The sequence below is a fragment of the Mixophyes fleayi genome, chromosome 2, assembly GCF_038048845.1.
Source record: "Mixophyes fleayi isolate aMixFle1 chromosome 2, aMixFle1.hap1, whole genome shotgun sequence".
Taxonomy (NCBI): domain Eukaryota; kingdom Metazoa; phylum Chordata; class Amphibia; order Anura; family Limnodynastidae; genus Mixophyes; species Mixophyes fleayi.
The window spans coordinates 313,696,028-313,723,508 of NC_134403.1; the positions used below are offsets into that span (position 1 = coordinate 313,696,028).

At 37.9% G+C, this 27,481-nt stretch overlaps 1 protein-coding gene across 6 annotated transcripts in view; it reads left to right on the top strand.

Annotated features, from left to right (window-relative positions):
* The window catches only part of ZFX (zinc finger protein X-linked), a 41,796-nt gene that overhangs the window by 4,093 nt on the left and 10,222 nt on the right, over positions 1-27,481 (top strand). The window contains exons 2-9 of one of the 6 annotated variants that reach the window (XM_075196590.1): positions 3,980-4,071; positions 4,844-5,377; positions 7,221-7,370; positions 7,692-7,835; positions 8,815-8,952; positions 9,750-9,902; positions 18,765-18,848; positions 20,271-20,484. In XM_075196590.1, the coding sequence (XP_075052691.1) occupies positions 4,008-4,071; positions 4,844-5,377; positions 7,221-7,370; positions 7,692-7,835; positions 8,815-8,952; positions 9,750-9,902; positions 18,765-18,808 (1,227 nt within the window). In that variant the 5' untranslated portion in view covers positions 3,980-4,007 and the 3' untranslated portion in view covers positions 18,809-18,848; positions 20,271-20,484. Of the gene's footprint in view, positions 1-3,979; positions 4,072-4,843; positions 5,378-7,220; positions 7,371-7,691; positions 7,836-8,814; positions 8,953-9,749; positions 9,903-11,066; positions 14,903-17,180; positions 17,345-18,764; positions 18,849-20,270; positions 20,485-27,481 lie in introns of those variants that run through there. The other 5 variants (XM_075196586.1, XM_075196589.1, XM_075196585.1 and 2 more) reach the window with 5 other exon arrangements.

The window sequence follows — 27,481 nt, forward strand, 5'->3', positions numbered from 1 at the left end:
CCAGAATGGCAAATGGTGTGATCCCATGCCTCCTGAAAAGCAACCCATTTGATTTGTCCATTCTGAATACGCCACTTAGAAGGCCAACTTCACCAGTGCATTAGACTTGTTTGCTCATGCAAGTGTTCGCTTCCTCTCATCTGTGCTAAATATATTAACCTTTATGGTTTTAACAAGTATATCTAGAAGTGAAGTCTGTAATTGTTGGGCCACTGCTCCTGGGCTAGTTGACATAGATGCCAGTCATTTAAATGTGTTGTGCTCCTTAAACCGGGTCCATGAAAGTATATCAACTTACTTAGACTTTTAGCTTCCATAAGTTTAATGTTTGGTATATTTTATATAAAGCAGGCTGCAACCTCGGATCTGAAACTCAAAATTGACCCACCATTGCTTTACAGAGCTGGGATGGAGCTCTTTTAATGAGTGATTACCGTAGTAGTCATGCTCCTTTATAGGAGGCTTTTCTATCAAACAGAGGGAGTGGAAAAGGGGATATTGCATTAAGCTTCTTTTAATATATCAGTACATAACGTCACCTGCAGTTTTGGCAAATCATTTTTACCAATCTTGCAAGGATGATTTTTGACCTGCAATTTCTCACATGCAACCTCAAGTGAAAATTGCAGGTAATCTGGTATACAAATGTAATAGCTGCTCCCTTATGAGATTCAGACACATGTCACACTTTCCTACTGTTGGAAGTCATCCCCGCAGTCTTTATTGACAGACACAGAAGTCTGACATGTTTAGGCAGTTCCAGAGTGAGACGGCTGTTATTTTTATATTATTATATTTTTTTTAATGTTCTTTTTTGATTAAGCATGGATAGAACAAAAGGGAATCGAAGTATTCAGTATACACAATCCGCAATATTTTTTATAACAATTGGCCAAGTCTATTGCACAAGAAAATATAAAAGCAGTATTACAGTACTTAGAAATAACTAAACAAAGAAGGGAGGGGAAGGGAAAACAAAGGAAAGAAAGAGCATATACATATAGGGTATGGGGAAGGAATGTGCCACCTTTTCCATTACTATATCCATTTTTGCATTGAGTTTAGCTAGAAGATTTCTATATTTCTTCACCTCCACATTCCGAGCCTGCGACTCGTCCTCATGGAAACAAAGTGCTCTGGTTAAATTAAGCTCCTATGAACTTTAGACACTTTGCATAGAAATAATAAATATTTCATTTTTTCCGCAAATATCTACAGCGGACAATATCTACCGGGCAGTACAGTGGCTTAGTGGTTAGCACTTCTGCCTCACTGCGCTGGGTTCATGAGCTCGTTTCCCAAACACGGCCTTATTTGTGTGGAGTTTGTATGTTTTCTCCATGTTTGCGTGGGTTTCCTTTGGATGCTGTGGTTTCCTCCCACAGTAGGTTAATTGGCTGCTATCAAATTGACCATAGCCTGTGTGCCTGTCTGTTTGTGTGTTAGGAAATTTAGACTGTGAGCTCCAATGGCACAGGGATTGATGTGTATGACGAATATTCTCTGTACAGCGCTGCAGATTTGGTGGAGCTATATTAATAAATGATGATGATCGTAACTTTTTTTTTTTTTATTTGGTCATCTAAATGAATCTTTTGCATGTGCGCAGTTAATTTTATCAAGGCTTTGAGAGGAGGAGGATGGGTCCTGCTGTTACCATATTTTAGCTATCCTACACGTAGCCAAATGCTTATCAACATTCTGTAGAGGGTAACAAACAAGTTAGGTCCAGAGATCCTTACATAAAGGGAATCCCATTACTGAATTTAATAACTTTTGTACCTTATTCCGAGAATAACTTCTTTTTGGGCAGTGCCGCTACATATATTAGAGTGCCCTTGTGACCACAATTTAGCCAACAACCATTATTTACTGCACAATAAATTCAGGATAGGTGATCTGGAGCGTAGTACCACCTATACTCTTATAGGCAATCTCTATAACTAGGAAAGACGAAGAGGCCACGTTTTCTTTCACATCCTCCAGTAGTCCTCTTTAGGCAGAAGGCCCAAATCCCTCTTATATTTCATGCCTATCTAGTGGTCCAAAGTACAAGAATAGCAATGGGACAGAGTAGGACACAAATCGGGATAATTCCATACTGGATTCATAAGAGAATTTGGAGTCTGGACATTCAGTTTAGCTCTACATGTTTCACAAATTGTTGCAGTGATTTTATTGTAGCAGAAATCCCAAATTTAGCATTTGCAAAGATCTTGTGAGGTTTGATCTATGTAGGAAAGAGTTATCAGGTTAATATATTTAGCTCCCAGATCTATTCACTCCATTCTGATGGGAGGGGCAAAAGTATCTATAATTTAACTAATATGGCTCAATATCCATGAAGCCTATACCCTCCTACTTTTGTAGGTTTTGTGAGTATTGCAGCTTGTATTCTTAGTGGTTATTTATTACACACAAATTCTAATAATAATGTTTGACTATCATTGACCTCTGAATAGGGAACCCTAACTGTTAATGTTTGAAAATAATAGAGCAGCTTAGGGAGAATATTCATCCTGCCCAGCCGTGAGATTATCGGGGTTCTCCAAGAACAAAGATCAGCTCTGATCCAGTAGATTTTTTTCCTGGTATTACTAGTCAAATTATGCAGTAATATAGAAACCAAGATTTTTATTTAATTTTTTCTGTGCCATTTGAAATTATACTGGCAGATTTTTTTTCTCAGTTCCGAGTGGCCACATTCAACAAAATTATTTCTGTATTTTGTACATCAGAGATAAAGCTATATGACTCCATAATTTTGTATAGCTTGGGAAGAGAGATTCTGGGCTGCAAAAGTCAGTAAGACATCATCTGCAAGTAGCAATATCTTACTTTCCAAATCCGCCATCCTCATCCCATGTATAACCATAGAAGTCCTAATGATTGCTTCCAAAGGCTGTGTTACAAGGGCAAATAGAAAAGGTCACAAGGGTCTTCCTTGCCAGATTCCATTACCAGTAGTGAGTAAATCTGAAGGCAGGATTCTTGATGTTGCAATGGAACATAAAGCTTGAACACCGGTAAGAAAATCTCCCTTTATGCCAAAGTGCTTCAATGTCTGGAGCATAAATTGCAGAGAAATCCTGTTGAGAGAAGGTACTATAACAGGGTTCTCTCTAGCATTAATAACATGAATCGGTTCAATGGCCCTCCACCTATTATCTCATGCTTATCTACCAGAAAAAAATACTATTATATAATTTTAGTTAGGATTGTTGTTTAGGTTCATTTTTTATTTGTGCTACAAAGGCTTTGGCACCAAGGTAACCGATTTCAAGCTGTGTTTGTTAAAGCTGCATTACTAACTGACGTGGAACATTTGTATCCACCACTTTAAAGTGGATGGGAGTAGGCGAACCAATTGGAAGCTGCAGTGTCCGTGATTGTGGCTCCCCATAGCGGGAGCTAGGAAATGGAGTGATAGAAAAGTGGCTGCATGGAGCATCTCCTGGGGTTCCAGCAAGAGGGAGGAGCTAATTAGCTCCAGATGGTAATGCAGTTTTAGGACCGTTCCTCCTTCACTCAAGCATTGCTATAATACATACTAACTGCTTCACTTTACTCAAAACACTATATGCAAAAGTAAATTAACTACAGAACAAAGAACACCGAAAAGAGTATTTAAAAATTGACATTTTTTCCTATGAAGAAATAATGAAATTATATTAAAGATATGATGTCATAGTATTGCACATTTTTTAAAAACATACTTTCTGTTCAGACAACCTTAGATTTCACTTCCTTATGTTTTCATTTTGAATGGAGCTATATTTTGTCTATTGTTGTTTTGTTCCTATCTCCATGCTGCTATCAGTGATTGTCCATGGAATACATTGAAACACTGTTTTCAATACATGTTTCTATTGACAAGAGTGGTATGTGTCCTTTGGGCTTGAGATAATTAAACATAGCATTTACTGTAATACTTGTTTACATTTTAAATAGGTTATTTTATGTAATTTTTTTGTTTCAGAAAGACCAGCTAATGATTGTTCACAGTCATGGAAGAGGATGTAGTCGAGCTTGCACTGCAAACGGAGCCGCATGCTTTTTTCCATACTTCAGGTACTTGCAGGTGTTCATGGAGGTGGTCGGATCACCACTTATATATGATTACATGGATGACTCACATGAGCAAATTCACAGAACATTCAGAACACTTAATCCACTGCAAAGAGGAATTGGTCTTTTTAAAAGATAAACACATAAAAGATGCCTGCATTCCAGATGATGATAAATGTTTTGGGAATTAAATCTATAATTAAGAGTTCTGATGACATTGATGTAAATGTGAGATGTTGCTTCAGGATCTGGAGACCTCATGGCAATATCCAATGTATAATATGGCTGATGAGCTTTTTTTCTTTTAAATTGCTGACACCATTCAGTCTTTAGTAATTTTGGTGGCATTAGCAGTGTCCTTGCTAATTTTTGTCTTTTTAGTTGCTTTCATTTATGTTGCAAGTAAATTTTAAATAACCACATGTAATGTAATTCTTGACTTTATATATCATATATACATGATTATATTATTATAGTGTGTTGAAACATTTCAATTTAACGACTGCTCAAGTTGAGAATGGACCTTATATAAAGCAAACGCCCACCATTTGGAAGGAACATAACCCTCCCCCTCAACAAAACTGAATATGAAAGTTGTAGATAATGAAAGTTTACATCAAACTAGGTTTAGTGAAATGAAATGTGCATGAAAACATGGATACAGATGTGAAAATGGGCTTACTGATGTGTTTTGGATATTTTTAATAAAATATACGGCAGCACAATCATAAAATCACTAGTCTCTTCTGTTCCTTTAATGGTTTTGTTGCAACAGGCACCCCACATCTTAATGGTAATGAAATCATTGTGGAGATCCAAGAGACAGTCTTTGTTGGAGATGGAGGCATGGCTGTTCAAGGCTTTCCAGATGATGCTGACTCTGTGGTGATTCAAGATGTAATTGAAGATGTGGTGATTGAGGATGTGCAATGCTCCGATATTTTGGATGGGACACGGGTGTCAGAGACTGTTATAATACCAGAGCAGGTTCTAGAAGATGAGATTGGCCCAGACACAGAAGAGCAGGAACTGGAAGAGGATATGTTATCCAACTGTGATGTCCCTGAGAGCGTCTTAGACTCTGATTTAGTGCAAGGTGCATTGTCCGTTCCAGATGCTGAGAGTGTTGATCATTCGGAACATGTAGTGGCAGAGGAGATCACAGAGGATGACCTCGGTGAAGACATGATTTCAGAAGAGGTTCTTGTAGCAGACTGCGCCTCAGAGGCTGTGATTGATGCCAATGGCATTCAAGTGCAAGGGCCTGATGGGGAAGAAGTAAATTGCGATGACTACCTCATGATTTCATGTAAGTTAAATATAAGTTGATTACCAGCTTTATGGTTAAATATTTTTTTGTCCTTTTGTAAGATATGTATAATAAACAAGTGATGCAAATGTATGTGGTAAATTCTGTAAATCATTTTCACATAAACAGCAAGTTCAGAAGTAAGTTACCTTGGAACTCCTAACCTGCAGCCTCCTGCCTTTAAATGGTTACAGAAGAACTTGTGGCTTATAATATCGTTTCTATTTTCCAGTAGGGGATACATATATACATAATGTCTACAAATACCACTCCATGTGCTTTCTATATGATTGTCATGGCTTCTGCTCAGATATTGATATGGTTTGATGCCACTTTTTGTCTACTCTAAGTACAGGCTGTTTTATTTCTTTATAACTCAAAATGTTATTAAATCCATATGGTTGACAGCAATCTTGTATAAGATAACAGGGAAACAAAAATCAAACACTGTCACAGTCACACTGTTAACAATTGATATGCATAGTGAAACAATTATTAAATGAAAAGTTGTACAGCAATATAAAAATTATTAGTAGGGTGATAGGCGGGGTGGGGGGTGGTCGTCAGAGAGAAAAGGAAATGACTCCACGTGCAGGAATGTTATGAACGGGAGTGTCGGGTAAGGAAGAGGCAATCCATAAGGGAGGGGAGTGTACTGGGCGCATTACTGATACAGCCAGGGAGCCCAGATTCAGTAAAACTTATTTTCTTTATCTCGTAGGAGGAAGGTGATTTTCCTCATGTTAGCTATGAACCAGATATAGGATTTTAAAGAAGAGGTGCTGTGCTTTTCCACAATTTGGCTATCGTGCACCTAGCGGCCGCCAGGACATGCAAGGCCAATTTTGCAGAGTAGACATCTGCATCTTGTATAGGATAGCAGAGGAGGAAGGACCATAGTTCCTTCCTTATAGGGCATTGGAGAAGGGAGAACAGGAGACTAGCTATTTTATCCCAGAAGGAGGAGATATGTATGAGGGTACATCTATGACCTCATTCCCGCATTCTTTATCAACCGAAGTGTAAATGTGCCACATATGAGCCAATGAGAAATTACCATTACAATTTGTGCAAATTGGGTTATGAAAGCAAATGTTTGGTATTGGTTGCTGTTTATTTGTTCTTTTGCACTCTAATTGTAAATTAGACTCATTTGGAACATGCATTGAAACTGGGGGATCTGAAAATAGGACATATTTCTTTTCCTTAAGTGACCCTCATCCCCACCATGATAGTTATAGAAATGAAGATCCGCTTCTATTTATTGGATTGTTTGGTTTTTCTTTCTGTTTTATCTGTGCCTGCACTACTCCAGGTGTATTGTGGTGTTAACTGTGCAACTTTTTGAAAGAAATCGTAAAAGGATGGAAAATCTGCACCTACAATTATAAACCCTATGTTGTGTGCAGCATGTTTAGCACTTGTTTTGCAGTACAGGCATTTTAATAAATTTTGGTTAAATGATTTTGTAACTGCTGTTGACAGTCTTGTCACAAGTAACTGCAGTTTGCTACTACCTGTAGACAGTCTGAGGCTGATAGAAGTCCTGAAATGAATATGCCATCAGTGTTTATGCTTAAAAGAAACGAGTGAATACTAAAAGGGGTTTTCCACTTTATTTTAATGGAATTGGGTTAAAATTAGGGATGATGTTGGTATTATGTTTCAATTGGCTGTTAACACATCAAGGTTTCATTTCATTTAGTAGTTTTTGCTGGTAATTTTGAGTGTATATTTTGTACATATAGCTAGAGGAATTGTGATCAATGGAGCAGGAACTACTGACAAAGCATATACCCCTTTTTTCCTTTATGTATTTATTTTTTCTCTTGCCTTTTTTTAGTAGATGATGCTGAGAAAATAGATGAAGAGTGTGCAGAAGAAATAGCAATGGGAGGTGAGGTTGATGGAGACTCGGGCAAGTTAGATGGATCATGCCCAGAAGTCATCAAGGTTTACATCTTTAAGGCTGACCCCGGTGAAGAAGACTTGGGTAAGAAAGTGTGTTTGAAACCCATTTACTTATTTGGAATACATATCCTGTTACTATTCACTGAGATAAAGATACAAAGCGTATTTTACATCTTGTATAGAAGGTAGGTAGTAGATACCTAAAGGATTGCCTTGAGGATTCATTTGGGTTTTTTTAAATAAAAAAAGTAGATAGCCTCACTACTGGCCCATTTTGTTTTCTTTTTCTACTTGAGACTGTTTAGAAAATGTAACAGCAGGATAAAATGTTCCTGTTTTGATCATTAAGTCCTGCAAGTAAAATAAAGTGTGGTTACATTGATCGCATTCTCTTATTTGTCAGGTGGCACAGTAGATATTGTGGAAAGCGAGTCTGAGAATGACCATGGGGACGAACTTCTTGATCCACATACTGGAGGTCGTCTTCCTCGAGAAAAAATGGTTTACATGACTGTGAATGATTCTCAGAATGAAGACAACGATTTGGGTCAGTCCCAAGCACACCTCCAGGCATGCAGCGTTGCATTTTAGGTTTATTTTGGATCTTCTACTTAAAGACAAGACTTTGTTCCTGGGCAACTTGGTTAGCCCTTTAACGCCTGTCCAACATCTTCTGACGTCAGATAGGCATGGGCTTTAAACCTATGCACCATCTTTTGGCTGCACACTGGAGTAGGGCTGTGAATGGCAAACTGGGACTCCAGCGAGAGGGTCAACAACCACTCTGAATGGTCATTTCCATAATTTCTGTGGAGCGTACAATAGAACCCTGTGCATTGTATACTGGATGCAATACTTTTATGTCCTGTATCTACCCTGTTATCATAGGATCGCCAGGGCTTCACTGCAGTAGGGAGTCTAAGAACACCCAAATTAGTTCTCATTATAAAATAAGTCAGCTGTTTTGTTTCAGTTCTAACTGGAGTTGTCATGTCCGCTCCAGTTAGAGCAAACAAACACTTGCTGTGAAATTAGGAGAAAAATATATTTAGTGTCCCCCGAAGTCTATTCTGACCTAATGGGAGACATTCTGATTGAAAGTGAAATTAAAATTAAACCTGGAAAATTATCACCTTACTAGGGGCAAGCTTATTATTGGCTTAAACATTAAAAAGTGTGTTGTTGTGTTTGTTTCAGTACCCATTGCTTTGTATCTATATGTAAATTCCCTTTTCTCTTTATATTGTAAGAAGACAGGAGACATTATTTAGTGTGATGGTGGAAAACCCCTTTTAATATGTATCATGTCACTATGGCCTATTCATAAAGGATTGTTCATTTTGTTGAAGCTGTATAAATAAAATTTAATGCTATATTATATAGATTTTAAATTCAATAATCTATTGCCCAGAGTTGCCAATATTGTTATTGTTGAGAAAGAGCTTTTAAGTATTTAATGACATGAGCTTTGACGCTTTCTTTGCAGTATAACAGAGAAGTAATGTATGCTGTTCTTTCTTTTTCAGATGTGGCGGAGATTGCTGATGAAGTGTATATGGAGGTGATTGTTGGAGAGGAGGATGCCTCCATAACACATGAACATCAACTGGATGATGCTGAACTAAGCAAGACATTCATGCCAGTAGCCTGGGCTGCAGCTTATGGTAAAGGAATCTATGAAGCAAAAAAGAATGAGGCTTTTCTAACAAACATATTTACACATTAATGCAGCTTGCATTCAGTATGTACCTATCTGTTTGTTGCTGTGGAGCCCATGCGTGGAGTCCCATAAGTTTGGTTTTCCTTGATTTCAATATCCAGACTGGTGCTGAAAATGGTGTTGTGGGAGCAAGAATCCAGGAATTCATAGTAGAAATATAGATTGAGAGAAATAAAAAGTATTTAATTATATACATTTTGATGATAAACATTACTAGCTTGTTAAAGAAAAATAAACTCTGGGTTGCAATGAGAAATAGAACAGGGGAGGCTTTAAGAATTATTAAACTAATAAGGTAAATTAAGTTAATGATTATGTTAAATGATTAAGGTTATACTCCTAAAGTGATAGCAAGTCTCTTTAAGTTCCAAAATCTCGTTTGAGAGCTGATTGTGGTAAATAAATATTTTTGAGTATGAGTATAATCATGCAAATTAAGTAACAAAGTAAATTGAAAAAGCAACAATGAAAAATAAATAATACATCATATATGCTTCAGTTATCCAGCAATGTATATTCTGAACTCTAGTGAGTGAAAATATTACTATTTAAATCCATAGTTGTAATAATTAAAAAAAAGTGTCTTCAATTTTAATGTGGTTGTACGCTCCGGCATTTATTTAGTTCTCACTTCTTAAGAAGTGCTACTCCTTTATATAACTGAATAATTTGAAAACATTTAAGTCTGTTTGATAATTAGATATGCTATTAACCTACAAGTCCTGTATTTGTATGATGTAGGCAATAATATGGGTAACAGCCTGGAGGGAGTGGAGCACAGGAACGGCACTGCTAGTGCCCTTTTGCACATTGATGAATCTGATGGACTGGATAGGCTAGCAAAGCAGAAACCAAAGAAAAAGAGAAGGGGAGAAAACCGGCAGTACCAAACAGGTGTGTATTCTGGATGTGTATTGGGTTCACTGCAAACATACGCTACTTGTGGTGTTTATGGTAAAGGAGAAACCGGACAGGTTTATTTGGTATGGTGTAGCGTTAAAGGCGCTATTCACCCAAACGTTTCTGCTAATAGTAACATTTTGCTCTGTAACCTATTTTATTTATTTTCTTTCTCCATCTTACCAAATAAAGAAACTGGAGGATATTTATAATGAACAAACAGCACCATTGTAAAAGCTCATGTTACAATTTTGTGATATTGCAGCTGACTGAACAGAGCCTGGTTTTATGCACAAACTTGGCAACTTTGTGGGTGTGCATTGAAGTAATAGTTTGCTTCATAATGGGTGGATTGGGACGAGCCCTAGACATAACTAGTTAAATAGTTATGACATTTAAATTGTTAAAGGTGGTGTCTACTGAGTAAAAAAAAAAATGTAATGGGCGCTAGCAAATAAAAGTCACACTTCCAGTTTAGAGTGCAAGTAGGCTGGATTTTTATGCCGTCTTTAAGAACACATTCAAATTATAGTATTATTGGTGCAGAATATCATGTATGTATGTATAGTATGATTGTAAAAAAATCTAAATCTTTAAAATTTAATATGCAAATATTTGTCTATGCAACCTAGAACAGTGTCAGAATTTACATTTTGGGGTTATTAATTGGGGCAGCATTAATTGTGCAAAAGTACTTGGGGGGGGAAATGATCATTGAAAAGAGAATTTCTTTCCTATTGTTGATTGTATTTCCCTGAATAATGGCCATAAAATATAGACATTTATTTTGCTACCAAAGGCAGGGGTGTATTCAGGCATATCACTAAAATGTGAAAACTTGCCTGGTCATGAAAGAGGGACAGGGGGAAACCATAAAGTGGTTACATTTATTTATTTTTTTTATTTCACGTTTTTAATTTTATTTTTGTTTCATTTTTTCTTGTTGTTGACTTTTTTTTCCAGCAATGCACCACTTATTATAAATAAAGCCCAGGAAAAGGTACTGTGTAAAAGCCAGTATATGAGAGAGATGCAGACTGCTTACCAAGATACCAGCTATAATAAACTTGCCCATCTGTTAACTGTTTATTGTATTGTTTAAAAAAGGAAAGCTTAACAATGTTGTCTAAAGTTTATTTTTATCTGTTCTGTTAATAGCCATAATTATTGGTCCTGATGGCCATCCGCTTACTGTTTACCCATGTATGATCTGTGGCAAGAAGTTCAAATCTCGGGGCTTCCTGAAGAGGCACATGAAGAACCACCCAGAGCACCTGGCCCGGAAGAAGTATCGTTGTACTGACTGTGATTACACCACCAATAAGAAAGTGAGTTTACACAACCACCTGGAGAGTCACAAGCTTACTGCTGCTGTCATTAAAACTGAGAAGGAGTTGGATTGTGACGAGTGCGGCAAAGTGTTTCTACACGCTAATGCTTTGTTTGCCCACAAGCTATCGCATAAGGAAAAAGCGGGCAACAAAATGCACAAGTGCAAGTTTTGTGATTATGAGACAGCCGAGCAAGGGCTACTTAACAGACACCTCCTGGCTGTGCACAGCAAGAGCTTTCCACACATCTGTGTGGAGTGTGGGAAAGGTTTCCGTCATCCATCTGAGCTGAAGAAGCACATGCGCACTCACACTGGAGAGAAGCCTTACATCTGTCAGTATTGTGATTACAAGTCAGCTGACTCCTCTAATTTGAAAACCCATGTTAAGACAAAGCACAGCAAGGAGATGCCATTCAAGTGTGACATATGCCTTCAGACATTTGCAGACTCAAAAGACCTGCAGGCGCACGCCTTTCTGCACCAGGAAAGTAAAAGTCATCAGTGCCTGCACTGTGACCACAAGAGCTCTAATTCTAGTGACCTGAAAAGACATATTATTTCTGTGCACACCAAGGATTATCCCCACAAGTGTGAAGTTTGTGAGAAGGGCTTCCACAGGCCCTCCGAGCTTAAAAAGCATGAAGCTGCGCATCGGGGCAAAAAAATGCATCAGTGCAGGCATTGTGAGTTTCAGATTGCGGACCCATTTGTGCTGAGTCGACACATTCTGTCTGTCCACACTAAAGAGTTGCCATTTAGGTGCAAACGCTGTCGTAAGGGCTTTAGGCAGCAGGCAGAACTGAAAAAGCACATGAAGACTCACAGTGGTAAGAAAGTGTACCAATGCGAGTACTGCGAGTATAATACCACAGACGCTTCTGGTTTTAAACGCCATGTCATCTCTATCCACACCAAAGACTACCCCCACCGCTGTGACTACTGCAGTAAAGGCTTCCGACGGCCATCAGAAAAGAACCAACATACAATGAAACATCACAAAGAGGCCAGCTTAGTGTGACTTCGCCTATGCTGAGCCCCTTCAGAAGACTGCAAACATGTATACCCGTTCTTGTAAAGGATAGTGTCTTTTTTTTTTTTTTTTTTTTTTTATTAATCTGTGTGCCTCTAAACTAATATTATTTTTATATTCCATTTCTGCGCTTTGTTTATTAAATCTACAAAGTTGCAAATCTGAGGAGGCCGCTGGAGATGTATGTTTAGTTCTTTCTTTCAAATCTGTCTACCCTTGAAAATCAACTGCTGTTCTTGTTAAATTTGCTTATTTGATCCTTGACATGAGCACATTATGCTTGCTGCTGAAAGACTATAAAACATGTTACAGAAGCTTTGTATAAAGAGTTTTTGTATGAACTTCTAACACATTATTTCTGTTTGGCAGAGAGGTGGCATCTTAATGTAACCATGTGTGGAAACCTTTTGAATCTGGTACACAGAAAAAGGTTGTCGTAACTCGTAGCAGCCAATCAGATTCTAACTGCAGCTCGTACAGCTTACATTACTAAAGCAAACGTCTGATGTGGTTGTCAGGGGTTGCTGCACTTTTTTATGTAAACCATTTTTCATAATTATGTCTGAAAGTATTTTCTATAGCCCAGAGATAGGCAGGCTGTCGCTTTCCTGACATTGCTAAACGCCATGATAGGGTTCCTTGGAATGTTGAACAACTGCTTCAGCTGCACAGTTTTCCTATGCATGATGTGGTATAGTTGCCAAAATTGGACACGTCTTAAAATAATGAATAAAACGTTCTCCCTGATCATAATTCAACAATTCCTTATTGAATATTCTCCCTAACATGCACAATACAAGGCATAAAACTGGACTTCATCATATGTTATTACTATACCGCCTGCGTTATACTGGGTTGCTGCTTCCTCCTGCATCTGTTTTACAGACAGTGTTATTCATGTGCAATTTGCATGTTTCTTGTGCATTTTCCATTAAAAAAAAATTAAAAACCTCTAAAGATAGGACATATATTAAGAAAACATGTTCCCTGTATTTTTAAAGAGCTTTTATATTTGTTTTTCGCCTTTTTAATAAATATTAAGAACAATTTACACTTTCCAAGATATGACTGAGGGGAGTTGATGAAAAATGCTGCATTGTACTGTAGGAAGTTTGAACTATACTTAAAAGTAGAGATTTGAATATAGATGGCTTTGAAGCATAAACTGTTGACAGTTGGTAACAATTTTATTTACATCAAAATAAACTTGGAAACTATGCAGTACAGCACTATGGATCCTGGTAGCAAGTTGTATCAGTGAATATATTTAATATTTCTCACTTTCTGTAAGTAAGAACAATTTATGTATATTCCCTTCCTATAAAAAGAAAAACATGTTGTGTTGTACTGACATTGCTCCATTTAGATTCATTCTGTGTATCCGTTTGCCCTCGTCTTTGGGGGGAAAAAAAGAATTGGCACATGGAGCCTTGGTGGTGGACGATTGTGTTTACAGTTGTGAAATTTTGGAGCATATTTTAATTTGGGTCTTAAGTTATTAAGAAATGAAATGTGCACTTTTTACTATAACTTTTCATTTGTGTTTTGCTGCATATCTCCAAAATGTTTGTTTTTGTGAGAAGAACTGGCAATGCATGGTAAAGAAATACAGCAACGACAAACTACAAGATGCATATTGTGGGGCACTGTGAGCTGTGTGTATGTGAAACTCCCATTATTGTCCGTTTTTTTGGGTAATTTTTTGAAGGCACTTTCACCCGTTGACCTTTCCTACTATACTACGATACAGCAGTGTGTTGGTATCGCTCAATATGCTTCATTTATCTTAACTTGATATCTAATAAAGGCATTTTCTTTCTGTGCACATTTAACACTAAAAGCAGTTCATAAGCTTTTATACAAATATTGCCTTGTGAAATTTCTTATATGTTACTTTTTACCTTGGAGAGATTAATATACCAAGAAAATGGCGCAAACTTAGCACAATACCAGATCTCATTGAGGGGAGCGAACAATATTCTCTTTTACTGGCTTGTACTGTAAAAAGGGCTTCATTTTTCAAATGAAGTTGCCTCTAAATTACCACAATGTATTTCATTAAAGTCTAGTAGCTGTTAAGACTGCTCAGAACTAGAGGACATGTGGCAAATACCTGCAGTGCAGTGTGTAGTATACCCAACATCCATATTTCTGTATTTCAGTGCTATTCTTTCAAAACTAATTAGAGTAAAATATACACAACTCTTCAGTTTTTTTGTTATTACTACAAGAACGGGACTGTATAGATGTACATTTTTTTTAATCTATATATATATATATATAAATGCATTATAAGAACTAATTGGCTTTTGTAAATTGCACACCTGTATAAAGAGATTGTTGTATTGTTCATGTATGTTCTTTTGTTTTATTGGTTTTAACTTCTGCTAAAGTATGTATGGCAAGTGCTCCAAAATTTAAATGTCTTGTTTTTAAAAGGTACAGTTTTTTTGTTTTGTACAAGGACATAATGTAAGTTATTCATTAGATACAGCCTGTAAAATATTGTATTGTCTTACTCTGTACAATTTTGTATAAAAAGTAAACTGAAATCAATATAGGGATTTGAGATGACATTGTAATTGTGTACTTGATAATGTGCTAAAATAAAGATCAGAATATTTTTCTGTTGGCGAATGTTCAGTGCTTCATATCCAGTGAAAGAAAGTGCCCTTACAGAACTAAACATATAGTGCAAGCAGAGCTCAGAATAGTGATTGAACACTTTGCCGATACTCGCTGAACATGTCCCTGAACTTGGCTTGTTCTGCTTTTGGTCCATCCATTGTGCAGTGGATATACAGATACCACTTCTCTTATTGAGCAATACATTTGTGCAGCCTTTACTCTTGTTTTGGGATTTAATTTACCCTGGAAAATACTTCCCTCTTATGGACACCCTTTATGTGTTTGAATATTTATCATACCATCCATTGCTCTTCTTTGCTCTAAGCTGTACATCTAATTCTACATTTAAAATTGTTTTGTCACTGTCTTCTCTCATCACCATCAATGTTCTCTGTAAACATAAAAGGGATTGATACTCGCATTTGTAACCTAGTGGGTAAGGCTTTGCTTGGGGTGGTTTTAATTTTTTTTTTTCTTTGTGTTCGAAGTATCCTTCAAAGGACGCATACATATATTGGAAGACATAATGTAGCACATCATAAATAACAATTCTCTTACCCTCACACTCTTCATATTCCTAGCTAGGCACATTTTAATATACCTAGGTAATAAGATAATAAAGGTTCATCTTATAGATAATGTGTAAAGAGTGTATACACCCTCCTCTGTGTCAGCTGATATTGCACACATGTAACCCCATTTCCAGTCATTTATTGCACATATTCCTATGCTCTGCCTTATATTGCACTGAGATGTTTGTAATTTGTATCCTCATTTTGTAGCCTTTTTGTCCTTTTGTGTATTTGAAAGTATGTTGACTATAACAATTTACTAAAGTTACTTGAAAGTGGGTTTACTTTTAAAATAAACTACACTGCACAATCTAATATGTGATTCCCTTTAATTGTGATGAGTATTTTGCCATTCATCTGGAATGTTTAGGGATACTTTAACGTTCCACCTGCACAGCTTTTTCAATGTTTTTTTTCTTTTTCTGTTTAGTGAATTTAAACTAATCATGTTGCTTTAAAGGGTGAAGAGTTTCAGGACCAGTGAAGAATATTTTTTTTTCTCTTAATTTCTTTACTTGGCTATTTCTTTGTAGATGTGAAAGACTACCTTTCACTAGAGCCGAGGTAGGGCAGCATGTGATTGTCCTTCTTTTGTGCAGATGCAGTCTCCTAAATGAAGCTGAATGAAGTTGATAGCGGATATATATTTTAATTCTAAATTTATCGTTTGCGAAGAATTTAGTGCCTTTAAAAGAAATATGATATCTTGTGGCTAATTTTTTTTGTAGGGAGGCAAACTGAAAGGGAATTTTAAGGAATTTTCTTTAGAGAAAGAGTGATGGATCAATTGAACGGCCTCCTGTCGGAGGGAGGAATATGCAACATTTTATTCATTATTACATACAGATTCAAGCCCTAGGGATCCAAGATCTGTTCTGTATGAAATATTGCCTACTCCACACTTGATCTGCAGATTTCGTTTGGGGAAGATCTTGCAGAAAGCACCCATGAGGTAGACATGTTTCTGGAATAGTGAAGGCTCACTGCAATGGTAGCTGTAGACAGCTGAGAGTTTTCCAGCGAGTTTAAAAAGTGGAGATGTTGCCTATACCAGCCAATCAGATTCTAGCTATCATTTTGCAGAATGTACTAAATAAATGATAGGTAGAATCTGACGGGTTTTTCAAACCCGCCGGAAAAGTCTCAGCTTGATACATTTACCCCCTGGTGACTCACACTGGGACCTGAGTGTAGGACTAAGGAAGTGTGTGTATGGAAGTGTGTGTGTGTGTATGTATGTATGTATGTATATATAATATATATATATATATATATATATATATATATATATATATAATATTATAAATATCACACACACACTGATCAGCCATGACATTAAAGCCACCTGCCTAATATTGTGTAGGTCCCTCTTATGCTGCCAAAGCAGCTCTGACCGGTTGAGGATGGGACTTCACCAGACCGCTGAAGGTGCCCTGTGGTATTTGGCATAAAGATCCTTTAAGTTGTGAGGTGGGGCCTCCATTGCTTGGGCTTGTTTTACCAGGACATACCACAGATCCTTGATTGGATTGAGTTCAATCTACCAAGTTTGTGCAACCTGTTTACTTTGCAATTCGCAAAGCAAACAGGTTCTTTAGCATGCCATACAGGCAAATAGCAAACTTCTGTGCATAGGGTTTTGCTTTGCACAACAAAACAGGTGCTGAACAGTTCACAGATATGTTGGTACTTTCTTTGTCTCTCCACAGGCAAAATATTGGCTTTTTCTGCAACACAGCAACCTCCCCACTATATCTGCCATCATAATAACAGTTTGGTGTGTGATAGTGGTATTCCGTAAGTTTCACTCACCACTATTGCATCTGATTGGCTAGGTGGATAGCTGTCCTTTGCAATCCTACTTCTGCTTGTGACAGGTAATCCTCTGGTGATACACACACATACAACTTCTTGCTGTATAAATGTTACTTTTATTGTTTTATCAAAATAAATCTGAATACATTTCCATAATGATGACTCCAGGCAACCTAACACTACCCAGACACAGGCCTTGTGTCTAGACACTGGCCACGACAGGCAAGGACTTAACCTATATATTATATTTAGTTTCTAATCTCTTCTTATCTTCCTACTCTACCTCCTGTCCTCTCGATCCCATACCCTCGCAAATTGGTAGGTTCTTGTCTCCTGTGCTTTTTCCACCTCTAACTAAAATCTGTAATCTCACTCTACTGGTATCTATCCATTACTATTCAAGCACACAGTGATCACTCCTGTTTTCATAAAAACGAAATTTTGACTCAAACTCTCAAATTACTGCCCCATATCTCAGCTCCCATGCTCCTCCAAACTTCTCGAGAGAATTGCCTACACTCGCCTCATACATTTCCTTTCTGCAAACAACCTATTGGATCCTCTTCAGTCAGGCTTTCGCTCTCAACACTCCACAATGACTGTGCTGACCAAGGTTATCAATGATTTGATCACAGCTAAAACTGAAGGCTATTACTCTTCTAATTCTCCTGGATCTCTCTGCTGCATTTGACACTGTTGACCACTCTCTCTTCATACAAACACTACAATCCCTAGGTCTTAAAGACACTGTCCTATCCTGGTTCTCATCATTCTTTCAGTGTTAATTTCTCTGGAACAACCTCCACCCCCGTTTCCTTTATCAGTTGGAGTACCACAAGGCTCAGTCCTAGGTCCTCTGCTATTCTCTATGTACACAACTTTTGGAAAACTAATAAGCTTATTTGGATTTCAGTATCATCTATTAGCCACTAGCTAATAGTATAGTGTGTCTGTGTGGCTTATAGGGTGCGTATTTTAAATGTAGCGCGTGTGCAGTACTTTAATATAATATGTGAGGGAAGGAAGGATCTTAATATAGTGTGGGAGGTAGGCTATTTAATAGTGGAGTATAGGTGGGGGCTAATTATTTAAGGTGAGGTGAAGGAACCTTTAATTTAATGCTGGGGTGGTTTAGGGCTATCAGTTGAATATGGGGCTGATTTTGGGGAGGATGGCTATTAAATGTGAAAATGAATTATTTATTGCTGGGGATGGTTGTGGAAAATGACTATATTTATTAAACTTTAGTGCTATTTAATTTATTGCTGGGACTGTTTGGAGGGAGGGAAATATGTTTTGATTAAATGAGTATACTGTTAATTTAATGTTGGGGCTGGTTGGAGGGAAATAGGTCTACTTATTAAATGTGAATATTATTATCATGGGGACTGCAGGGAGGCCTTATTATTATATAACACCAGGGCTGGTTGGAGTTTTCTAAATCTCATGTACCCATTTTTATTTTTTTTTCAAAATAGGACATCCAATATTCCAGGATCACGACAAGAATGAACTGAGCTAATAAAACCAGCTGCCACAAGTGGTGAAAGTGACCAAGACAGGTAGGAGAGAGCAGGACAGTCTGCCAACTGTCCTGAATCTGGTGGAGCAGTCCTGAATTTGGGTGACTGTCTCACTTAGTCAGGATTTGGACCGACTTTAATGACAGTTGGCAGGTATGTCCCGCTTCATAACGTACTGCTTGTGAAGGCAGAGCTGTGTGCTTCTAACAGTAGTGCCTGTGTATTTGTCTAAAATGATAACCATGTTACATAATTTGGGCTCTGATGTCTTAAATACCCTCAGCCTTAATCCAGCTCTGGTTAGGGGAAGGGAACTGATAGCTGCTCCCAGTTCCCGGACAGGACACAGACTGCAGAGCAAGCCGAGGAGCTCTAAGTCTCACAAGATTTTGTAATCTCGCGAGACAAAGAGCTTCCCTGCTCACTCTACAGGGAGTTCCCACCCTTATGGATGTGAGCAGCACCAGAAGCATAGATAATTACAGTGGGCTGGGGGTGTCATAATGTGCCTGGGGGGGTGGCATGATGTGGCTGGGAGGGCGTGATAAATGTAATGTTATAATGTATGCATCAATGCCCCATGTTGGCCACGCTCACAACACAATGTGGCCACGCCCCTTTCAGCGCCGCCGCTGTGTGGCAGCACATGGTTTCTTTCCAGTTGGAACTGAGGTGGGCCTGTGTACTTTAAATGCCAGGGCTGATTTTAAGTCCCAGTCCAGCCCTGTCTAGAACCTTGTTCATGTTAATGCACAGGTGGCAATGCCTTTAAAGACCCACTGTAAGTCTTATGCAGTATTAAAAGGATATTCATCTACCTGGCCCCAGTGTATGTGTGACTTGCCCCAATCTAAAACTAAAGCAGTAAAATCTTTTTTTTTTTTTTTAATAAAGGCTTGTCTTTCAATTTGAAAGAACTGCAAAATCGGATCAGAGAAGATGGATAGAGCATGTCCTATATACTTGTTAACACCCTCAAATTGGAACAAGTGTCATTTATCAATATGACACTAGATGCATTGACCACTTATATGAGAGATGTTACGGTACTAGGGGGTAACTTCATTGTAATATAGTAACCCCTATTAAACACATCCATGTGCCATCCCTCTTTGTCACATTATGCATTAAACAGGATAACCCATCCACACATGAACGGCACTGAACCTCAGTGTAAAAGATACCATTTTTTTCACACCCCCATATATCATCTGAGATTAGATTTTCTCTTACTGGAGGACACTGCTAGAGATGCGGGTATAGTCGGTGGTCCCGGGAGTCAAGGGACTTAAACAGTTAAATCTGTGAGTGCACCATGAGGTCCCTACTATACAACTCCCAGAGGAAGGAGTACTCAGTTTAGTTTTAGTGCACTCAGGAGTCGGGCATGTTTTCTAGGGCTTCTGCCCTGGATTTTACTTTTATTAATTTTATTCTATTTATTTTACTATCTATTTTTAGGGGGGAACTTTGCTGTGCTCAGGGATGCCTCCCAGGGGGTGGACAGACAACCTGCGGACTTCCTCCACCCTAGATCCCTGAGTCGGGATGAGTAGTGAGATATCACCGTTTTACAGCGAGGGGGCAGCCATTTTATAAATAGGAAGAGGAGGTCCTGGACTCCAGCCCTGCTTCGTGACGCCTTCACCAGAGGTTTCAGAACGACCCATTTTGTATTACAAATGTTTGCAAATGAAGACTGCATGGCTAGGTGCTTGATTTTATACACCTCTGGCAATGGGTCTAATTGAAACACCTCAATTAAATAATTAACATGTGTAGCCAAATTCTTTTGTACATATAGGGCTAGATTTACTAAAAGGTAGTTTGCTCAAACCGCTGCTTTTCGGCTATTTTTCCGGCATTAAAACAGCCAGAATTGACATTTTTCAAAACCACCACTTTACAAATCGCCATCCCTTTTTTAACACTGATGAACATACAAACGGATTTACTAAGCTATGGTTCTCAAAACCGTTGCAAAACATCCATCCAAACAGCCAAAATGAAAGAGGTGGTTGTGAGTGGCGAAATTGCTCAAACTGCTGCTGTTTGAACTATTCAGAAGAGAAAGCATCATTGACATTTTAATTATTTGGAAAATCATTATTGATTAAGGGGCAAAATTAATTTAATATTAACATATGAGGGAATTCTTTTTTTAAGCAGACATTGTTTTAGCATTATATTATGTGGGAAATGTGAATATATAATATTAAACCGATTATTAATGGTGGATATAATTATTTATGTTGCACAATTTGTCATTACATAGTGTCCAAATAATATAATTATTAAATCATTTTGTCCCCTTAATATAATGAAATATAATCATATAATATAATGAAATTTTTGTTGCCCTCAGAAGTTAATATTAAATTAATTTTGCCCCTTAATCAATAAATAATGATTTTCCAAATAATTAAAATTTCAATGGTGCTTTCTCTTATGTTCTGAATGGCAAAATAGTTGAAACAGCATGTTTCATCTATCCAGCCATTCTGAATAAGGTATTAAAACTGTCTTGTCTTTTGGATGGCGGTTTTGATGGCAGTTTCTACCAAACCACCGGCGGTTTAGTTTTTTCAATCAGCCATACATTGCCATTCATTTTAAATTGAAGCCTCAAACCGCGCTATAGTAAATTTAGCGGTTTGGACAACTAAATTGCCGGCGAAGGGTGGCGGTTTCAAACCTCCACCAAACTCGATTCTTAGTAAATCTAGCCCATAGTGTATATTACAACATGGGTATATATATATTAGAGATGTGCGTTAACCCTTGTGTTTCGGTTTCGAAACTGGTGTAGGTTCTAAACCGACTTTGTGTTTAGGCTTTGTTACCGTTTTTTTGAACAAACACGAAGGTTTGGATTTTAGATTTAATTACAAATTCTGAAAAATAGGTAAAATAATGTCATTTTGAGCTGTCTTTGCTCCAATATTATTATGTATAGCATTAGCATTCATTTCCAGTCTACTTTCTAATGATCCCTTCATGATTGTCCCAATTTTTGCCAATTTTGACCAAAGTCTGCAGTGAGCTGACTGACTAAAATTAGTGACAGCAGTGGCACAAATATATGGCACAAATACATGGTAGTTTAATAAAAGATACACTCCCTAGACTAGGGAACACAATAGATTATCTGGCAGCCTTGCAAAAAAATACTTTGGAGATCATAAGTACCTTCATTAATCTTCAGATGTGTGCGATTCAGGAAAGAAGGAACAATCAACAATGCAAAATTTGATTTCATTAATACCTCTAAGACTATGCAACTGTCACTCTTTGACATTGAGCACTTACTCTTTGTTGCAGCTAAAATTATGTTTTACATGGAAAGAAGAAAAATTATGGTGGCCAAAAAAAAATAGATTACTCTGACAAAGGAATTCATGGCTTTAAAAAACAGCTTTGCTTTATCAAAGTTGTATGAAGTTTATTGCTTCCCCAGTGAAGAAACTACATCTATCCATTAACAAGGTGACTTGTAAAATGAGAGCTTAAATTCTAACAGGATGTATTCTTCGTTGACAACATCATAAACCAAGCTCGGCCTACAAAACCTGATCTGTAGAAACAGATGATCCAGGACTGCAAACAGCAATTGGAGTCCCAGATAAAACACAGCGTTTCGTGTGACAGGATGGACCTTCTATGACCACCCTCTCCGTGCTGCTGGGGACCGGCTCCAAATGCAGGAGGACCTTCTGCTGTCCACCACTAGGCTTCTTCACCAGCACCTAGGACCACTTCCTTCTAGGTAACACTCAGTGCTAGGACACTTGAGCTGGTACTCCTGACCTCTTGCCTTCAGATCAGGGTTGCTGTGGATGGTTTCCCCTGGCCTATCACACTGGCCAGAGCTGCAGGGTAGCGGCCAAAGCGTTGGTACCAGATGCTGGGTTCCAACCTCAGAATAGCCAGATAACGGATTAGATTGGTCTAATCTAGGTCACAGGAATTGTCTCAGGTAGGTAAGCGTCAAAGCAGGATCTTGAAGCAGTGATGTTTGTTAGCTCAAGTGTCCGTATAAGGACAGTTACACTAGTTTGTGGAAGTAGTGATCTTCAGAAGGTACAGATAGTGTAATACTACTACATGGTCAAATAGTGTGCTTTTTATACAGATTTATACCTCCTAGCTAACCACTCCAGGCTGCATTATGCAGCCTGCACACAAATCAGCCTGAAGTTGTTGGCGGCACCACAACGTCTGGATTTTATATTGAATGTTTACCATCAGGATTTAACATTTTCTCTAATCTTGCTTTTAAAGCAATTTAACTTGTCAACTAGTATAATTCCCACCTTCTGTGCTTTCAGTCTCAAGAGACGTGTTGGTCACTCAGTGATGAAAAGGTCTTATTAACATGAGATTATCTGTCTCCAAACAGTTGTAAAAACACATCCCCTCTACACATATACCTACTTGGGATTTCCGCTAGAAAAGTTACAAAACCCAAACATGACATACTGTCTCAGAAATCAATACATTTCCATACAAAACACATACCAATATAAAAAGATAAGTACATTAGCAATGATATAAGTTGGTGCCTGCACCACTATGTGAAATACATTTCTACAGTAAAATGTCTATGTGATCCTGCCACAAATGGACAGTGGTACAGTTAATACATTAGACATTGATAGCCTACACCTTCATCTGTTTTTTCACTATGCACTTATCAGTAGGTAAAGTATATATCTTGGAAGCCAAGAGTAGAGCTTTCAAACACCTTGTTTTACTATAAGTGCTTTTTATGGTAGGATTATAGTAAATCTGGCTGAATATAAATTAGTATGTGCCATAGTGCTGCCCTTGTGAATCAAACAAGGGGACTTGTCACTCGCATATTTGCAAGTATAGGAAATATGTCATGTATATCAATATGGGATGTATATAAGCATGGAACGTATAAATAATACATATATGTTATATTAGTGATGTGTAAAAAATATGTAAACCAGACAGTTCAGATTGGGAAATAGTTGGCATTCCCAGATTATGTATTACTCACATTGATGCAGATTTGGTTGCCAAACATCTGTCTTGACAAGACAATGCAATTTTATGAGACAGAATTTGGCATACTGGTCATCCAAACAGCAGCCAGTTGACAGTTGGCGGCATTAGAAACATGTTTCCCAAAAAAGGAATTTTAGTGCAAGTATGTACAACAACAAAGGCTTCAGAAGACTTTTGGGGAAAAGTGGAATAGCCAATATTGTACAAGGTAGCATTGTCCTCAGGGCCACCTATATGTTGAAAAGGACATGCTATAGAGTACTTGGTTTGTTAACCTATGTGCGACACGCAATGACCCTTTTATAACTTAAGTGCTTAATTTGTTTGGGCCCACACAAAAGCCAACATTTTGGTTGTTCAACTAAAGATTGAATAGGGATGTTAACAAATGAACCATGGGCATTTGGATAACAGTGGTCATCTTCCTCAATGGTAACCAATCATCCTCCTCATTGAAGATGCTACATCAATTATATATTCCTTTGAATATAGAAGATGCACCAAGTAGGTACCTGTTAGGCAGCATGTGTGTCACATTAGAGAGAGTCAGCAGCAAATACATTGGACAGGGTTAGCACTGCAGCAAATACATTGTTGAGGGGACATCAGTGACAATATCAGAGCTCATTAGATGGACAGCGTCGGCATCAGTAGACATTATTTAACAGATGATGAGACAACAACCAGGTGTGATATATACATGTGTTTGTCAGCTACAGGATTTACATAATATGATTGGTGGGCAGCAGAATAGACAAGGTTATAAAGTTGACAACATAGTGACATCCACAGTATGTCAACCTAATAAATACTGTCTACATTTCAATTGTTGTCCTAATAAGGACAACAATTAAAATGTAGACAGTATTTATTAGGTTGACAATTGAAATGTAGACATTATTATGCCTAACTCTATCCCTAACCCTGTCCCCATCACTGTCCTTAACCATATCCCTAGCTGTATCCCTAATTCTATAATAATACTGTAGACATTTGAATTGTCAACGTAATCCACTATGTGAATTGGCGACCTAATAAAACTGTTGACACCTGAACTGTCGACTGTTACACAAGTTGATAGACCATGACCAAAATGTAAAACGGTGCAAGATGGAATTGTCATTGGGCTCACCGACCCACCCACCCATATGTTAAAAAGGACATGCACATGGTTTAACAAACCAAGCAATTCAGCGACAGGGGCTGACACTTTCATGACTGACGTGCTTGGTTTGTTTGGGCCACCACAAAAGAGAACATTTTCTTTGTTGCTCGATGAACTGGACAGAATAGATTGCAGTTTAATTTTTTTTACAAATTACTAATGGTCATTTGGCTAACAGTGGTCATTTTCCTCTATGTTGATGACCATGTCATCATCCTCATCACTAATGACATGATCATCATCATCACACAATATTAATTCATCCCCACTGGAAAATACACATTCTGTTGGTAACTGGCAGCAAGAACGATATTCTTCATAAGGATGATGACTGTCATACTTGTTTCCTCATGCAAATGCTTGATTCAAAGACAATTGTGTAAAATTATGCTTAGTTGTCTTGCTTCACTTCTGTGTCGATGTATCACCCCCAGCAGCAGCAGTTGTAGTGTACAGGGATATTTCTTCAGATTCATGGATTGCATTAGGGAAGTCATTTGGAATGTGAAAATTGGATGCAGGGCTACATACTAATAATGAGGAGGATGAAGGTGTTGACACCAATGAGGATTGCAACTATCCATTCAGCTACTAACTGATGCTGGCTGCTTACTATACACAATTTGCCACTTTTGGAAACACAACTTGAATGAACGTGATGCAAATGACATATGAGGGAGGAGGTGTCTTGATGACCAACATTCCTACCTCTTATTTTGAAATGACAAAGGCTACAGATTGCTAGACAAATGTCTGGGTTTAGATAAAAACATTTCCAAACAAAAGAGGTACTTTATTTCGTCTTCTGCCCATTCATTTTCAGATCCCCAATTATGGCCCTCATCCTCTTACACATTTGCAACTTGCATAGTAGCCTCTCCAATTTCTATTGGTAAATCATCAACACTAATACTACTACTACTACCCATCCTTATGTTTCCAAATGGTTGAGGACTTTTCGAAGGAGGCTGCTCTATTATTTTAGTGTCTGAATCTGAAACCTCAGACTCATATAGCACTTATGGATACCCTCCTTAGACTCTCCTCACGATTCTGTGAGTGGCCAAGTTGTTCTTCAACTTCAGTGTTATCTTCAGGCAGTGATTTGACTGGTTTGGAGGTGTCAGTAACAGACATACACTCTGAGCAACAAGGTGATGCATGGGAAGTTGAGAAAGATGCACAACTGCGTTGGGCACTCTGTTATGGAATGGCCATTCTAGTATGTATACCAGTACCAGCAGTAGCAGGACCCCTACTAGCAAAAAGTGGTCATAGTCTGAGCCTTGTCTTGCCACTGCAATTGGTGTATGGGATGTTAGCCATTTTCCTTTTTTTGAACAAATCTTTCTCCTTACATTAAGAGCTGAAGTTTTCTTTGAGATTGAATATGACAAAGTGTTTGGATTTTGAGGAGGATTTCTGCAATTTTTTTCCCGCATGACCTATTTTACTATTAGAGATTGTAACAGTAGTACTACTGCCAGAACTGGCAATGGTCTGCTCCTGATCTGTACAGTGATTCATGGTTGCCAAGAGGAGTGATGCTACTTGAACAGATTGGAGCTACTTGGATGCCTGCCATCACACCAGGTAATGCCCAATGAGATAGGGAAAGGACGGAATGTTATCTTACAATTCTTATGACACTGCTCCAAAATATACTTCTAACAAACAACTTTTATATTTTATTTGGGGGGTTGTGCTGCACTGAGTGAAAGACAAGAACACCCTCTTTACTTTTTTGTGGTGTGTAGCTGCTGCTGTCCCTCACACGCAAACTTTTTTAAATATAGATTTCACCCTTCCAAAATGGACATATATTGAAAAATAGAAAAACATTATATATAGTGGGGTTTTTGGGTATGCAGCTGCATGCTGAACCTTTTTTAAATATAGATATCTCTGAATGACACTTCCAAAATAGACAAGTATGGAAAAATAGAAAAGATTAGAATATAATCATATATAGCCTTTTTTTTGGGGGTGTGCAAGTGCTGCTGAATCTCACACGCAAACCCTCAATTTCTTTCAAAATTATTTCATTTGTTACTACCCCATACAAAATTACTTTCACCAGAAAAATTTTCAATTTTAAATGAAAGAAATCTATATATAGATAGATAGAGATATTTCAAAAGCTTGTAATATTTCCTTATCTGAATTGGGCTAGAGGTTCCTTTGGTTGGATGCAAATTCCTAGTTCCCTGGAATAGGTACTTCGTTCAAATCATTGATGCATTGGCCTGGACAATGGCCATTGCCTTTCCTCCCCTTTGGTAACCACATTGTACTCCCTTATCCAAGATTACTTCCATGCTGCCCCCTCCCCGGCCACTGGAATGATCTCTGTCGTTCTAACAGACTATCACCTAGCCTGTATAGTCATTGAAAACCCACCTGTTTATAAAAGACTACCAGTCCTCCACTTCATTTTTCTCTGTGTTCTTTTATTTCTGGATAACCCCACCTA